General features: G+C 39.4%; 1 protein-coding gene across 1 annotated transcript; it reads left to right on the forward strand.

The window, feature by feature from the left end:
• Positions 1 to 317: 317 nt before the first annotated feature.
• Positions 318 to 2,116, forward strand: LOC114038075 (endogenous retrovirus group S71 member 1 Env polyprotein-like). Its single transcript, XM_027855176.1, has 2 exons — positions 318 to 1,008; positions 1,122 to 2,116. Exons 1-2 carry the CDS (start codon positions 318 to 320, stop codon positions 2,114 to 2,116), a joined length of 1,686 nt encoding a protein of 561 aa, XP_027710977.1.
• The last annotated feature ends 15,494 nt before the right edge of the window (positions 2,117 to 17,610 follow it).

A 17,610-nucleotide genomic window follows, 5' to 3' on the forward strand; every position in this document is an offset into this window, starting at 1 on the left:
CGCTCGGTCCTGAAAGCTGCGGGGAAAGAACCAGCCCCTGCAACTTCATCAGACGCCCTGTCACCGGGAGACTGGGTCCTCACTCGCAAGCTTCCAGCTGGACCAGCCCTGGAACCACGGTGGACGGGCCCGTATCAAATTATCCTCTGCAACCCCTCTGCCGTCAAGGTTGCCGGCCGCAAGGCATGGATACATCGGTCACACATCAAGAAGGCCCCAGAGCCCAACTCCACCGCTTGGACAGCAGAAGCAGTGTCCAACCTAAAGCTTCGACTCTCCAGAACTTGATTCTTCTTCTCTTTCTTTTTGCTTGTGAGATGACTTTGGGTGACCCCTATAGCCCTACCCCATCCAGGTGGATTCTCTCCCGAACTAACGATGGGACCACCGTCCAAGCTCTCACCAGTTACGGAGCCCCCACTTTCAAGTTTGACCTCTGTGCCCTCTTGGGACCAGGATGGAATCAAAACCGGGCTATGCGGGACTCTATCGCTGGGGGATGGGGATACTGCCCCACTATTCCCACCACTCCAACCACACCCGGGGCAGGGGAAGTGAGAATCAGAAGTATTGAATTCTATGTTTGTCCGGCCATGGGGAATCCTTCCTGTCAGGGTAGTAATCACTTTCACTGCGCAGAATGGGGTTGTGAGACTGTGGCCAGGTGGATTCCTAGGGGCGGCCGGGACCCCCTAATCACCCTGGAGAGACAAAGCCCCCTCCCCGCCTCCTGCTGGCCTGGGAAATGTAACCCTATGATTCTAACAGTCAAGCAGGACACTGATGACTCTTGGAATCTCGGGCATTCTTGGGGTTTGAGGTTATATATGACTGGGTGGGATAATGGGGTCCTTTTTACCATTCAGAAAATCGCAGTTCCCACCCATACACTCCCAATAGGTCCGAATCCCATCCTTAACCCACAAGCCATGTTGACTCTCGCCCCACCATCTGTTAGGGACCTGGTACCAGAGGCTCCCGAAAATCCAGAGACCCTCACTAACCTAGGTTCCCCCATTTTTGATACACTCTCTGCTGTCCACTCATTCCTAAATTTGTCTGATCCAAACATAACCACCTCCTGTTGGCTGTGTCTGAATCCAGCCCCCCCCATTTCGTAGGAATTGCTATCGAACTTAACATCACCTCTGTGGGAAAGTTATCTTTAAGTAAGTCCAAACAACCCTCTGCCATACCTGCCCGCTGTAACCCAGACAAGCCTAGACTTACCCTAGACGATGTCCAGGGCAAAGGGATGTGTTTGCTCGGGCCTGACTACCCGCTGCGGTCCTCCCCGTTCAACGCTACGTGCACTTCAGCCATTCTTATTTCCCCCACATCCAAAAGCTCTGACCTCCTGTTAACCGCCCCACCTGGAGTATGGTTTGCTTGTACCAGAGGACTCACAACCTGCATGCAGGGCATTCATTTCCTCAACCCGACCGAGCTCTGTGTAGTGGTGTGTGTCTTTCCTCAGGTATATGTCTACTCAGAGGAAGGGGCAGCTGAGCATTTTGGCCTAACTCGCTCCAGGAGGGCTGCACCTATCTTGGTTCCCATATTGGTGGGACTCGGAGTGGCCGGCTCCGCTGCTGTTGGGGCCTCAGCCCTGATACAGGGGAAAGCCAACTATGGTGCCTTGAGTGCACAGGTAGACAAGGACCTACGCTCCTTGGAAGAGCTAGTCTCACACCTTGAAACTTCTCTAGACTCCTTGGCTGAGGTGGTTCTCCAGAACCGCCGAGGCTTGGACCTACTGTTCCTCAAACAGGGAGGCTTATGCATGGCGTTGGGAGAAACCTGCTGTTTCTACGCCAATCGGTCTGGAGTTATTCGGGAGTCCTTGCAAGCCTTTAGGCAGCGGTTAGATGAGAGGGACCGCGCACGGGCAACGGGGTCTTCTTGGTATCAGACCCTGTATAATTGGTCCCCCTGGCTAACCACCCTACTCTCCGGAGTGGTGGGCCCTCTGGCCCTTCTCCTCCTTGGGTTACTCGTGGCCCCTTGTTTCATAAAATGCATAACCTGCTATGTCCAGAAACGAGTGCAAGCACTCCAGTTGTTTGTCCTGCGTCAATCCTATGCTCCTCTGGACTCTGATGAGTCCCCCGTCTGACTCTTTTCGTCCGTGAAAAGGGGGGAGTGAGGTGGACTGAGTTGTCACAAAAACAACCCCCTAGCCTAACCTCCTCAGTTTCTACTTCAAAGGATCGCTAATCCACAATTGTAAACTCTCCTACCTCAAAGGATCGCTAATCCACAATTGTAAATTGCTGGGTATAAAGTTTTGTTATTTCCCTTGCTTGGGACTGCTCTCCTAGGATTGCATCCAGGGGACAGTCGCCGGCTGGCTCCAGTAAATGCTCTCTATTTTCTAATTTGGCGTGTGTCTGGTTACTCTCGGCCCATCCATTTCACCCTAATCAAGGTTTGAAGTTCTTTTTCCAAGCCTGGAATCTGTTCTTAAACATGACTACACCTAGGTTTTAACCTCTGCAATCTCTGTGTTGTGATCGTGTTATTCTGCAGTAGTTACCTCGTATGAACTCAGTGGAAATATTTTTTCCAGTAACAACAGATTTCTTTTTTTAAATTAATTTAGATTACTATCTGTTGTTTTTAAATTACCTTCATTTCCAAACACATCTCTCTTCCCCTTTTCTGCCTCCTCAGAAAGCCATTCCTTATAACAAAGAATTTAAAAGAAAAGAGAAAAAAAGCAATTTAGCAAGACTAACCCACACGAGTTATGTGTGATCATATATTCAATGTTTTGCACTCAAAATCCCCCACCTAGCAAAGAAGGGAGGAAGATAGAATTCACAATTTTAAAAATATTTAAATATCACTACAAGGTTCTTAGATATAAAATGGTTTCTTTATGGCCAATATAGTAATTATACAATATTGTAAATAATTTCCATCATCCTTGAAGTATCAGTTTCTGGTATCCAGGGACCTGGCAGATCAGCAAAATCAATCAACATACCAATTATTTCTGACAGTATACACAGTGTAGAGAGGCAGTAGATGGAATAATGCATAGAGACTTTTAGATTCAAGTCTCACCCCTGGCCTATCCTGGCTGTGAAATCCTAGGCAAGTCACCAAAGCTATTTGCACTCTGGGTAAGCCTCTGAGTTGGTAAAGTGTAGAGAAGGGGCCAATATACAATAGTAGTGGGAGTTTCCTTATTCAGCCATTCCCTACACCAATGAAATAACAAATCCAGGGTGTATACCTACTCAGTATTCTGACATGTGGTTTCCAACCTCGGCAAAAAATGGGAGGAAGATGTATTTTCTGATCCTTCCTTGAGTCAATCTTGGTAACTATAATTATAAACTTTCAAGATATTTTATGTTGATCTTTATATTACTGTTGTCATTATGCAGATTAGATTCATATCTGACAAGCACACTTGGACTTGTCTGTCACTTTAGTATCAGCACTGTCAAAAACCCTGCCTATGAGAGTCAGGAGGTGAAAAACTAAAGACTCGAAGTCAGAGCTGAGGTCCTATGATCAGGACTCACTGCAGAAAGCTAGTGTGAGTGGGGTTGTCAGCAGCAGATGAAGCAGAGGAAGTAGGGAGCTGAGGAGGAAGCTATAGAGAGCACCTCCAAGGGAATGAGCAGGAGCAGAAATAAAATACAACTCAAGTTGACCCACATTTGGCACTAGAGAGACAGATCAAGTTGTGCAGGGCAGGTGAAGAGTGATGTCAAAAGTTAAAACTGCAAAGGATCTGGAAATACAGGAAGCTCAGTCACAATGAAAACACACTGTTGGGTGATGAGTGCAGGATCACTAGCTTTTAGGTCTTTAAGGAACATAGATGAAAGCCTTACACTAAATTGAACTATAGGGTATATTGAATGACATTCAACTGACATGTATATATTCATACAGGAAGGTTCCAAGATGGAAAGAGCATGGGCTAGGTGAGAGTCATTAGACTTGACTTCTAGTTTGGGCTCTGTCCAAGTAACCTTGGGAACCTGGGTTCACAATTTTAAGTTACTTAAAGTCTCACAACAGTTTCTATATCTGTAAAACAATAGCATTAGACTAGGTGGTTTCTAAGGTCTTTTCTATCCCTAACACTGTGATCAATATTTATACTTCTTTTTTTTTTTATTTCACACCCAGCTACTGCTCTGCCAGTCAGCTTTACCCATTCAGATTAGTTTGCTCACTTTTTCCTAGGAGCTGTTGGTTAAAGGTTATCTATATATGGTATTCTCCACAAAGTCCTATACTGATGTCTTATTGTAATGGCATGGAAATGACCCTGGGCTCTCAAAGGCTGTGCTAGTAGAATACAACCTTTAGCATGTTCTACCAGATTGTAAAAGCTTTGGCATCTGCAAAATAGATGATGTCTGTTGTCTGAAATGCTGCTTAGCTGGGTGTGGACAAACTCATCAGCAATAGGTTGGCCATTTGGTGATGGATTATTTGGCTCCATGAACTAGATAAAAATCCAAAATGGTGCTCAGTTTTATGGGTATAGGGACCCTGACTTCTTCCTTAGTAATAATATCAAAGTGATGGAAAGAGAGTCAGAGTATGATAGGAATCACAAACATTTTATGTAGTCTACAATATTAACTTTATTGATGTTTTTATTCTTTTTCTAGTGAACAATAAGTTGATAATTAAAACAAAAACTAAAATAAATACATATAGAAGGAATCATGTAGTGCATTGGACTGAGTATGGGTCTTGGAGTTAAGACCTAAGTTCCAAGTTCAAATCCTGCCTCAGACATTAACCAGCTGTGTGACCCTGAGTGGGTCAACCTTTCTATGTCTCAGCTTTCTTATCTGTAAAATAGGGAAAATAATGGTACCTACCTCCTATGGCTGTTGAGAGGATCAATGCATTAACATATGTAAAATGCTATATAAATGCTAGCCATTATTATTATTGGTGTTATTGAATAGACATAACTGTATTTACTTCAAACCTCTGTATGTAAGCTGCACAGAGAGCTCAAATGAACACTGAGGATCACTCAGGAGTCCATGTAAGAGCAAGCCATTGAGTTTTACTTCTTAGCCATTATTCAGGGGTGACAGAATTGAAAAAATAACATTTCCTTTACAAATTATTATTTCCTGTTATCTCAGTTCAGAGCACATAATGTCTAGGCTTGATAAATACATGTTGACTTGACAGCACTCCTTTTTTGCTATTAATACCATTACCAAGCTTCAGCATATTATGGCAGTATGCCAACAGTAGCATTGAGATAATTTTTAGGGTCATCCAAAGTGGTTTCTACTACCCAGGATCTAGGAAAAATTACAGAGTAGATGAATTTTGTGTATGGCCGGCATCCCTCCACCCTGGCATGCCATCATAGTTCCTAGAGTCATCTCTTGTCCATCTACCAGGTATCTAATAGCATCCAGCTATCTAAAGCCCTCATTGTCATAAGCACCAGTCCCAGGTCTGGCCCCTCTCAAGTGACTCAAGCTCTAAAATTATCTGCCAATTCCCAATCAAAAACCTCATTCTCACACGTCTTAGGTGAGGCTAGACAATCTGGTTATGTGATTGAAATATCCCATAGAAAGTGAATGAGTAATCCTCAAAGGAGCAATTTTAATTTCAAACAAAAAACTTGCTAGCCTTAGTGTGGCTCTGATTCGTGGAATATATATGAGAGATATAGATCCTTGCCCTTCCCAGCCTCATCCTATTCATCCAGATACTCTGGGGCAGGATAAGGAAGCCAAGAGGCAATTGTGTGCCTAGCTTTTGTCTGGGGGAGGGAGGGAAAAGAAGGCATATTTTCCCAAATAAGGATTTACTGGGTTTGTAGAGGATTGCCTCTACTTATTAGGGCACTCAAGTTTGTATTTACCTAATTTTTTTTGTATTGTGTTTCTCCCAAGTAAAATGAAAACTCCTTAAAGAGAGACTGTGTTTATGTTACTGTCTTTATGTCTCCAGTGCTTGCCACAGAGTAGACAATTTTGTTGTCCTTCATTCAGGCATGTCTAACTCTTTGTGGTTTGCCGTTTCCTTCTCCAGCTTGTTTTACAGATGAATAGTTTGAAGCAAACACAATTAAATGACTTGCCCAGGGTCACACAGCTAGTAAGTGAGGCTGGATTGGATACAAAGATGAGACTTCCTGACTCCAGGTCCATCACTCTGTCCATGGTGCTGCCTAGCTGCCTGAGTGAACAATAAATGTTTGTTAATTGATGGATTGATTTTTTAAAAAATTATTTTTGAAGGAATGAAGAGATAAGAGGTATAGAACTGGTCCTAGGCAAAATTGTGATTGAGAAGAATTTATCTTTGGTATTTTTCTACTAGAGATCTCTTTTGTTTCTTGGGCATTTGTGACATAACAGAAAGAATACCAGGGCAATAACCAGGAGGCCTGGGTTTGAATCCCAACTCAGCTGTTTTCTAGTTGTGATTTTTTTTGGACAAGTCATCTCACCTCTCTGAGCTTTAGATTGTAATCTCCTCCAGAGCAAGGACTGTCTTTTGCCTCTTTTTATATCCCTAGCACCTAGCACAGTGCCTGGCATATAGTAGGGGCTTAATAAATGTTTATTGATTGATAGTTCCCTCATCTATAAAATGGGAATTATTAAACCTACCCTACCCTCCTAGTAGGGTGGTTATGAAGGAAACCCTTTGCAAACCATTACATAATGCGAGCTTTCACAACAAATATGGAAAACAGTTGTGCACCACAACTCCCACCATACTTCATCTTATGCTAAGACTTGGAGCTCTTTGATGAAAACTGAGTAGAGGAGCTCTAAAACAACTATATGCACTTCATAGAGAGGAACCCAGGCCAAATTAAAAATAATTAAACTGATTCAGAAAAACACTTATTTTCTTCCAGATCCCCCCAAATACCACCAATTATCATCATTGTCATCATTCTTGATGGGAGGTATTTTGACACAGTGAATAGAGGGCTGGCCTTGGAGCCAGGAAGACCTGGATTCAAGTCTTATTTCTGACACATCTTGGCTATGTGACCCTAGGCTAGTCACTTAACCTCTCATTGCCTTAGGGAGCTAAGTTCCAGGAGAAGATGATGATCCTCATCAGTAGGGGGAATTTCCTCATTTAGAAATTTCTTCTACCATCTAGTGCTTAGCATAGTGCCTGGCACATAGTAGGCACTTAATAAATGTTGCTTGATTGATTAATGAAATCAAAGGAACAATGTTATTAAGTTTTTTAATAACACAAGTTTTATGCAATGATTTGTAATCATAAAAGTGTTTTACACATACCAAATATGTCCTAACATGTTATAACTATCCCTGATTAGGGAATTCTTAATAGCCATAAACCTAAATTTCTTGACCTACAATTTGAATTTCCTTTTCCCTGCTTCCCATTCTTGGCATGGTCTGGTTCTTTATTTCTGCTTCTTGGAATGCCAGGTTTCCTTCTGGAATCAGTTCAAGAGTTTCTTTCTTTTTGAAGTATTTCCTTATTTTCCCCCATCTTTGAGTGTCTTACCAGTCAAAGTTAGTTTGTAGCTGCTTTATAGGTGTCATATATGTGTGTGTGTATATATATATATATATATGTATATGTATGTATGTATATATATGTATATGTATATATACATAAATATCCCCCCATGCATACATAAATACATACACACACACATATTTATTTTTATATAGTAAACCAAGGCAAATGCTCTCTTAAGAGAATTTAGATCTCTCTTTCCCTCAAAGGGGAAGATGCCCAGAGAATGCAAAGGCCAGTTCTGGAGATTTAAATCTCCCTTTTCCCTAAAGGGAAGAAAACCAGAGGAAGATGTTGCCTGTGAAATTAAGGAAAGTTTTTTATTAAGCAGGGACATAAAACTTGCACATGGGGACTGACAGCCTATGCTGACAGCCCACCAAGTAATGGATGGGGAGAGTTTATATATCTTTGAAACAAAGGAAGGTAAGGAATTTAGGGGAAAGGTGAGTTTAGAAAGGAATGAGTCAGTGAGCCCCATCCCCAAGGAGAGGGGCAGGAGTAAAGAATTCCTGGTGTCAAAGCTGTGGCCCTTTGATACACAAATCAGAAGGCATCCTTGGTGATAAACAGTCCATAGTTCAAGGATTGATAAGGAGAGGTCTCAAAAAACAGGAGAATTCCTACAGCCCCCCAATCAAAGTTAGGGGACTTTCTGGAGATAAGGTTGTCTCCAAAACTCATAAAGTCTTTGAAGACAGGGATGTCTCTTGAAGGTCCATAAACTGCCAAATGGCTCAGGGTGTGCTTCAAAGCTGGTATGAGTTTAATTGGCTTCAGAGTTGCTGATTTTCTGCACATTCAGCTAAGGTTTACTCTTGGTTATTGCAAAGGATTATTGGTATGTCAAGACGATACAGTCAGTCCTCATACAGTTCTTCTGGTTACCCAAATAACGGGGAGAGGGGGGTAGCTCAAGCAAATCAAAGTGTCCAACATATAGAAATAAATATAGATATATATGCACACATATACATATATATATGTATGTTTACACACACCTATATACACATATATATAGATGTGTGTAAACACCTTGAGGGCAGGCACTCTTTTACTATTCCAGGAGCTTAAGAAATGTTTGCTTACTTGATTCCCATTCCCAGTGGAAACAAGAGCTGCTTATAATATCATTATCCCTTTTAATACATATTACTACTGTTTTAAGTCACACTGTTTCTTCTCTTCCCTTAGTTATTGATTGTCTATTTTTGGCCTTATTTTCTTTCTCCTTAAGGGCTTTGAATATACTAAACAACAATAGTGGTCTTCCTCCTAATGCCTGCTTTTCCATTCATTATTTAAATCTAAATTTCTGACTGCCTACCACCATCCTCCCCAGCCCCAGATATTTGCTTATAATGAGGTAAACAAGCAAGGCTAGCAAACTGTGCCTCCTCGTGATGACTCTATTAATCAACTGATTGAAAACCCATAATTACAAAGCAGAACCACTTTCATGGGGTCCTGAACTTCTGGCAGCCAACAATAACATTAGCTACTTCTTTCTCTTCTCTTGGCCTTCAATTTCAGATTTAAGTGAATGTTGGAGGAAGTGAAGGGGATGGAGGCAGGACTGCAGTGAGCAGTTCATTTTCTTGATATTTCTTAGATACAAATATGATCTAGAGGTATGATCTAGAGAATGAATTATTGCCCACAGCAATCTGACATCCCTCAAATAGCTCTTACTGTGAAGAAAATGAATAGAAGGGAAATTGTAATGGTTCCAGGTAACCCTTGCCAAATGAAATGAAAATAACCATTCAAATTAATAAGAGATGCCAACTTTTTTATGGTTTCTCTGTAATAAGATGTGTGACATGAGAAGACAGGGTAGTTATTTGGTGAGAATGAGGTTTAACTGATGGATAACCTACATGATGTATTAGTATTCATTAAATATCAAGAGATCTTGATTTAGGCTCCTCAGAGAGTGGATCTCCTGTGGAAGTTTTGTGGAAGAACGTGATTAAGAGGTACTTAAGGTAAGAGGACATAAAGGGTTGCAATCTGCACTGTTGGAAGGACTACCCAGTGGATGAGATCACAGATTGAATAATCCAAGTATCTTTCCGCCATATATAGTTTAGCATATCTCTTAGGCATGAATGGTTTAAAATAAAAGTTGATAAAATTTTGCCTAACAGAGCGTTATCTAGTGCCATACCATTAGTTTTTTTAAACATATTTTCACATTAGTCATGTTTTAAGGAAGAATTAGAACCAATAGGAGGAGCCACAAGAAAGAAGAAACAAAACAAAACAGAAGAAAAAAAAGAGCAAATAGTATGCTTCAATCTGCATTCAAACTCTATAGTTCTTTCTCATTAGTTTTTAAGGTTTTTTTTAGTTTTAGAAGAGGGAAAGTATCTCTACTGAGTATAAATTTTGACAACTCTGGAAGAGTGAGGCTAACAACTTTGTACAACTCCCTCACTTAAATCCAGTTCACTGTCAAGTCAAGACATTACCCCATAATGTCATTGGTCCTCTTCAAAAATGAAGGACGAACAATGACAACTTTTTATTTTCATGTTGGGGGAAGAACAATTTATTTGCTGTTTGGTATTTCCTTCAAGACAGACAATGCAAGGCCCAAGTTTCATGGCAGTAATAGTGGTTGCTCATTTAATCACAGAATTAAGATACTTGAAGGGACAGCTAAAATTCCTCTTGTCTAGTCCCCTGCCTCTAAGTGGTTCAGCTTCAAAGCTACATAGGACATCCTGCTTTTAAAGATCTCCATCTTTATATAATAGATACTCCATAACTTCCCTCTATTTGCACACAGCAGGTGATTAATAAATGTTAAATTGATCTCTTCTATTGTTTAATTGCCAGGAACACTTAAAAGACTCGTCTAAGTAAGGCTGGACTTTAGATAATAAATGAGATGCCTGGTCTGAAGGAAAGAATCTATGAATCGAGGTCTTATAAAGCCACTGTTAACTGGCAACCAACCATGCAGAAGGAACATGAGTGCCTCGGGCCACTGCTTCAGGATTAGCAAAGGATCCTGCTGAGTCTGGTCTGGATTGGTCTAATGTCATGATTCCCACCTACTGTTGTCTTCTATAATCCTCCTTCAATGGGAGGCAGGAACCGAAATGCCACTTCCTCTCCTAAGAATTAGAGACCAATAGAGTTCAAAATGTTTATCCTGGTTCTTCTGAAACCAAGCACTTTCCACTCCAAGACTTTTCAAACAAAATTCAAAACAGTGCTGCAGGAGCAGGATTTCAAGGGAAGGCCAAACAAAAGCTTGCCAACTCCATGGTTTTCAGTCAAAAGAACTCCTGCAACAGTCTTTTGAAACTCAGTTCCAATAAAATTACATTCCCTTACCAGAGTTTGAATCACATTTCCTCTGTCCACACAGTTTCTACTGTCTTGCCAGAGAGAGCACTAACCCTCTACTTCCTGATCTCTCTCTCTCTCTCTCTCTCTTTTTCTCTCTCTTTTTAAATCCCAACTGCCCCGATTTTTATATGCTAATTATCTCCAGCTGCAATATCTTCCGAACCTATTTAGCATGGCTTGGCCTAAAACCACATCTCCACATTTCACCAAAGGAACACGAAAAAGGGATCCTTGCTTTGTGGCAGGAGGCCAGGGGCGAAGAAAGAGAAAATTGAAGCTTTTCAGAAAATATAAATGTAGATACAAATTTGAAATCAGAAATAAAATACTGTAGTCTTTTTCTTGGAGACAGTAACAAGGAGCAATAAGAACCTGCTCCATTTTTCATTAGTCATGAAGATGAATGGTTCCATGGAAAGCTTAAATCATGGAATTTCCCCATGTATGATTCCCCAGACATGTAACAAAAACAATATCACCTCATTTGAATGAATCAGTGCAAGTGGTATTATGTATCCTCTAGAATATCTGTAGACCACAGCTAAGCCCTACTTCTGCCATCACTGTAGAAGTTATGTGGCATACCATGTGAAACCTCATACTGTGTGGTGAAGGAAATAATGATATCCTTGAAAAATGAACTACATGTTTGTTTGTTTTTTTCAAAATAATATGTTTTCTTTGGATCCTATGACTTTGTTTTCAAAGTTGACAGCTTCCCTATATTTAGTGTAGTGGTATCATTTCATGTTTTCTCTATGGGCAGTAAAGAAGGTTGTAAGATTATCCTGAAACAAGTGTGAGGAAAATTATTTGATAGAAAAGGTTTTGAATAGAGCCTGAATGGAAGCTCAACTTCCGTCCATATTTAATCATAGATATAGATATCTTTGTAGTCAAGGACTATTTATGTTTTATTTTGTCTTAATTGTCTTATAAACCCCTTTGAAAAGGCAAAGGTTATCCTTTGAGGATGACACTCCTAAATACAGGTTCACTCTAAGCCAGGCACATTATCATGTCCTGAAGCCCCAAAGAAACCAGACCTTATCAAAATGTACTAGTGAAATAGAATTTTAGCATTACAAAGGATGACTATGCAGCTCCAAAATAAATATAACTATCATGTGGTGAATGGGGCTTTTATCACGGGTATTACAGGGAGGGAAGGCATATGCATCTTCTCTGGGAATGGAAGTTTGTTGAGTGTCTGCTCCCCATGGCTATTGTCCTTGTACCTCAACTCATGATCCTCAGGAAGCATAGGGTCCGAATGTCCTCACAGGATTCTTTGGAGGGATAGACCACTCCTTCCTAGCACCCATGGTGGGACTGTCCACCATGTGACTCTTCATCCTCACCCTTCCCATTTGCCTGCCCAAATAAATTTGTCCCAGGTACAATCTAATCTAGGTTCAGCCTTGGGACCAACCAACAGAAAAAGATCCTCCTCTAAAGTAGTCTGGCAAGCAGTTTTCTAACTTTTTCTTAAATACTTCAAATGAGGAATCCACAACCTCCTTGAGGCAGCCCATTCTGCCCTGGGATAATTCTAATTAATAGGAAGTTTTCCCTTACATCAAGTCTAAAATTGTTCCTAAAACTTCCACTTGGTGAACCCGGTTCTGCTTCCTGTTGTCAAACAAGACAAATCTAAACCCCATTCAGTGAATGTGACCACTTTTCCAATACTTTGAAGACAGTCATATCTGCTCCCTACTCTAAATTTTCTCTACTACTGGCTAACTATTCCTAATTCCTTCAACTTACTGTCATAGGGCACGAACATGAGGGCCTTCACCATTTGGTTACCCCTCTTCTGAATATTTTCCAGCTTATCAGTACTCTTCTTAAAATGTTTGGGGGGAGGGGTAGTATAGTGGAAAGAGTATTTATTGCATTACACATTAGAAGGGCCAGGTTCTAGCACTAATGTTGCTCCTCTAGCTTTGGGCAGGTTGCTTAACTACCTTGTGCCTCAGTTTCTTCATTGATAAAAATAAATTGATTGAATTTGATGATTATTCCTTTGAAGTCTAATACAATTTTGAGTCTATGAAGAAGGTACTGAGATAGAACTAAGAGAAAAGCCAACAATTACTCCTTTCATTCTGGCTCAGTCAATCATTAATCAACCAACAAATATTTACCGAGTGCCTATTATGCATAAATTGTTGTTCCAAGATACAAAAAAAAAAAGAGTCCAAGTTCTCCATTCTCTAGGTCAGCTACTGCTTTGTCTTCCCTCTACTTTTTACTAATTTATTAGCAAATTACCACATATTTAATAGTAGTAAATTATTACCATTAGTACTTTTGGCTATTTTTGTTGACTTAAAAAAAAATAAACTTCTTCTATTAAATGAACTCCTAGTCTCACTAAGATGAGAAAATCCTTTCTCATTCACTTGTAGATGTGCATTTGATATAGAAACATGGCATTTTAGAGATCGAAGAGACCTTAAAGACCATTCTTTCTCCTTACTTCATTTCTGGCTGAAAACATTTCAAGGCAGTCTATAAGTCACCTGTGTCAGGTGAATGAATGAACGTTGTATATTGAAGAGTCCAGATTGAACTCATAGCAGAAAGATGGCTCTGTAAGTTACTCACTTGCTCAAAAGCTTTTGATAGATTCTCATTGCCTATCAAAATACAAATGGACCTCCATAATGGAGGCCTAAAACTTTGAATTTTAACTGACAGTAACAATGTGATTTAATGTAAGGAAGGACTTCCCAACAATTATAGCTGTTTGAAAATGGAATAGATTGTATTATGAAGTGATTATTTGCCCAAGGTGTTTACAAAAACCAGGGGACTATCTGTAAGGATGTTGTTGAAGTGGTTTTTGGATCAGGTAGAGCATTGAAATAGATGACCTCTACCATCCATTGAGCTTGAAAGTTCTGCATCTGTGATTCCATTTCTTCCTAACTGTATATCTCATTCTTCTCCTACCCTATGCTCCAATCCTTTTAGAATACTTATACAATTCCCTGACCATGCCTTTTGCTTCAGTGTTGCTTCAGCCATGCCCTCAAGTAAAAATGTTTCAGTGGAAAGAGCATTGTCTTTGAAGTAAAGGAATTAGGTAAGAATCTGGGATCTGCCAATTATCATTTGTGTGATCTTGGGCAAGTCACTTAGCTTCCTTGGGCCTCAGTTAACTTCAACTGTAAAATGAGGAGATTGGATTAGATGGTCCCTTACAGCTTTAAATCTGTGATCCTATTAATATCTTCCCTGCCCATCTTCATTACCTATCCTTCAAGGTTCATCTCCACAATGCTATTTCTCATTACCTAGTTTATAGAGTCTTGCCTCTGCAATTGTGCAATACTTCATTTTTACCACTTATATTATGTTACTAATTTACTACCTTATATTCTAGTTATTTGTCTAGGGATCTTCTCTTAGTAGATTGTAAACTCCATAAAGCCAAGGATTATTTCTTATGTATCTCTGTAGCTTCCATAGCACCTGCCATAGTACCTTACATGTAGGAATAGCATGTAGTACTAACCCCACCAGCTATTATCCATATCTTTCCTCCCCTTCTCAGCCAAGCTTCTTGAAGAAGCTGCCTGTGCTCTGTGCCTCCACTTCCTCTTCTCTCACTATCTTCTAAAGCCCCTGAAATCTGACATCCAACCTTATCATTCAACTGAACTGCTCTCTAGCAGTTCTAGGTAACTGCTCCAAAGTTACCAATCATCTCTAGTTGTTAAATTTAATAATCTTTTCTCAATCCCATCCCTTATCACTTCTCTGCAGCATTTGATACCATTGGCCATCTTCTCCTGGATATTCTCTCCTCTCTGGGTTTTCATAACTCTGCCCACTTGGTTCTCATCTTATCTGTGTCTTATTTGCCATTTCAGCACCTTTTCCTGGATCTTCATCTAACTATGAGTGTATTCAAAAACTCTGTCCTAGGCCCTCTTCTCTCTCTCTCTCTCTCTCTTTTTTCTTTTTCTATTCTCTCTTATTTGGTGATCCCATCTATTCCTATCAGTTCAGTCATCATCTCTATTTAGTCCTTGTTTCTCTCCTGAGCTTCAGTTCCATATCAATGACTTATTTAATATTTCCAACTGGACATACCCTTAAACAGAGTTCATTATCTTCTCCTCGCCCCCCAAACACAATCCCCTTCCTAACTTCTCCTTTACTGTTGAGGATAGTGCCATTCTTCCAGTCATACAGGTTCACAACCTTGTTGTCATTACTTACTTCTTTTCCTCACTTATCTCACATATTCAGTTACTGTTAAATCTTGTGATTTCTTTCTTTACAACATCTTTTGCCTATACTCTCTTCACTCACATAGCCATTCTCCCACTTCTGGCCATCAGTACCTCTTACCTGGACTATTATTATAGCCTTCTAATTGGACTCCGTCTCATGGCTGTAACCACTCCAATTCATTTACCACATAGCTGCCAAAATTATTTTCCTAAAACCTAGGTTTGACCCTGTCATTCCACCCCTCAAGCCTTACTTAATAAACTCAAGAGGCTCCTATTTCCTCTAGGATCAAAGATTAACTTCTCTGTTTGTCATTTAAAGCTTGTCATAACTGGGGTCCTTTCTACCTTTCTGGTCTTTTTACACATTTCTTGTCTCATGGATCTTCAGGTCCAGCCATATGACCCTACTTGCTGTTGTTCACACATATCCCCCTTTCTTTTATCTCTGTGCCTTTGCACTCCATGGCTGAAATACTCTGTCTTCTAACCTCTGACTCTTAGAAACATTGTCTTCCTTTAGCAAGCCCTACCTTTTTCAGGAGTCCTTTCCCAGTCACCTAACCTGGTAACTCTAATGCTACTTTCCATCTGAATGTGTGTCTATGTAAATATGTATATATGCATGTATACATATCATGTATACATACATAAATACAAACACACATATAGAGAGAGTATATACCATTTTATAAAAATGTTTTTTCCTCTTGAATGTAAGCTCTGTGACAGGTAGTCAAAAAAACAGGTCTTTTTTTTTTCCTTTGTATCTCTAGGGATTGTTGGTTTTTTGGTTGATAAATATATGTTTAATGAATTCATCTTGAATTAAAATAAAGTAAAGCCTTTTATGAGAGGAATAATAATTTCTCCCACAATTTGGAAATTACATAAGAATTATTTTTTCTTGTTGGTAGTATTCAAATTGATAGGCATGATTCCAGCAGATGTTTTTGCATAAGCAAAATTGAAAATTTGGGGAATATTTTTGTAAAAAATAAACTCACATTGACTGTACCATTCATTTTCTAGCATAGAATATTCTGAATGTAACAAAACACTAGCTTTACCTTCTCAAATTGAAATCACCTACTATATGTAGCCCTAATAAAGAATGTCTAATGAAATTTATAGATGGTGATTTTTTCCTGACAGAATAATCTATTCTAGCAATATAAGGATTTGAGAAACTGAAAGTATATGAACTTGCTCTGATTTCCTGTCACATTTGTGATACAGTATATTACGTTTTATTTTAATGTCACTGTTATATTTTATCATTCACCCATCATAGGCAAAAAAATAAGGTATCTAATAAATATTAAGGCAGCTATGAACTCATGCAAATTTATTCTCCAACATTTACATGTATTTTGTGGCATCTAGTTCTGTTTTTCTTTTAAATAGAAGTACTATTTTAGCTCTAATTTGATATGATAATATATCCTAAAACTTAAATGAGTTCTCAATTAGCTATATGGTTTCCCTTTGCTATGTCTATAAAAGAATTCCATCATCTCAAAAGGCAATTAATTAATATGGTTACTAGAACAATTGTGCCCAGTATAGTCAATGCTTAATAAATATTTATTGATTGACTTTTTAAAAAATTGCCATCAAACTCTGACCAATTATTTTTGTCTTTGATGTTTAATATTTTAAATAAAAAAAACTTATTAATCAAGAAAAATCATAAGATTGCCCAGAAGAACTGGAAAAGAGACATCAGGGACACAATTAAAGTAGGAATAAATGGACAAAGAATGATGAACTTGTAAGTGCATCCCTTTGCCAGTCTTAATAAAGAACTCTGCCTGAATTACCTGAATCAGTTTTGACTCTGCCTGACTTTGCTTTTGTTCTTTAAATATTGCACTACAAAATTCTCCCCTGCTTCTCCAGCTCTAAATCATATTGGGCTACTCAGTTTGATTTGAGGTCATAAACAGCAATGTAACCATAATAGGATTTTGCCAAAATATTATATTGTTAAAAACATTTGTGATCTTTGTGAAATGTCGATTGAGCAGGTTGACTCATGTATTTGCTGTCAGACTGAGGAAAGTCGAAAGGAGATGACAGTTTCTTAATGCATTTTCAAATGTAATGCTTGCAAGTAGCCATGATTTTCTCAAGACCCCATCTAACTCTATGATTGAGATATAAATGAGTCTACATTTATAACCAGAAGGGCTCTCTAGTCCATTTCACCATTTCACACACACACACACACACACACACACACACACGCACACACACACACTCTCACACACACCCTATCACTTTCACCAACACCATTTTATACATTAGAACACAAAACCCAGAAGGGTTGAGTGACTTTTCAAAAGTTGCACAGGTAATACATGACAATGATGAAATTAAAGCCCAGATCTTCTAACTCAAAATCCAGTGCTTTTTAAATTGTACCATGTTGCTTCTCTTGCACTATACTATTTACCTGATGTAA

The sequence above is a fragment of the Vombatus ursinus genome, unplaced genomic scaffold (assembly GCF_900497805.2).
Source record: "Vombatus ursinus unplaced genomic scaffold, bare-nosed wombat genome assembly UNPS02010788.1, whole genome shotgun sequence".
In the NCBI taxonomy this organism is placed as follows: domain Eukaryota; kingdom Metazoa; phylum Chordata; class Mammalia; order Diprotodontia; family Vombatidae; genus Vombatus; species Vombatus ursinus.

Excerpts from the sequence above, each read along its gene's own strand:
- LOC114038075 (XM_027855176.1), top strand. The coding sequence starts at position 318 with ATGACTTTGGGTGACCCCTATAGCCCTACCCCATCCAGGTGGATTCTC. Across the intron at positions 1,009-1,121 it reads AGAGACCCTCACTAACCTAG|GAATTGCTATCGAACTTAAC; the intron begins GTTCCCCCATTT and ends CCCATTTCGTAG.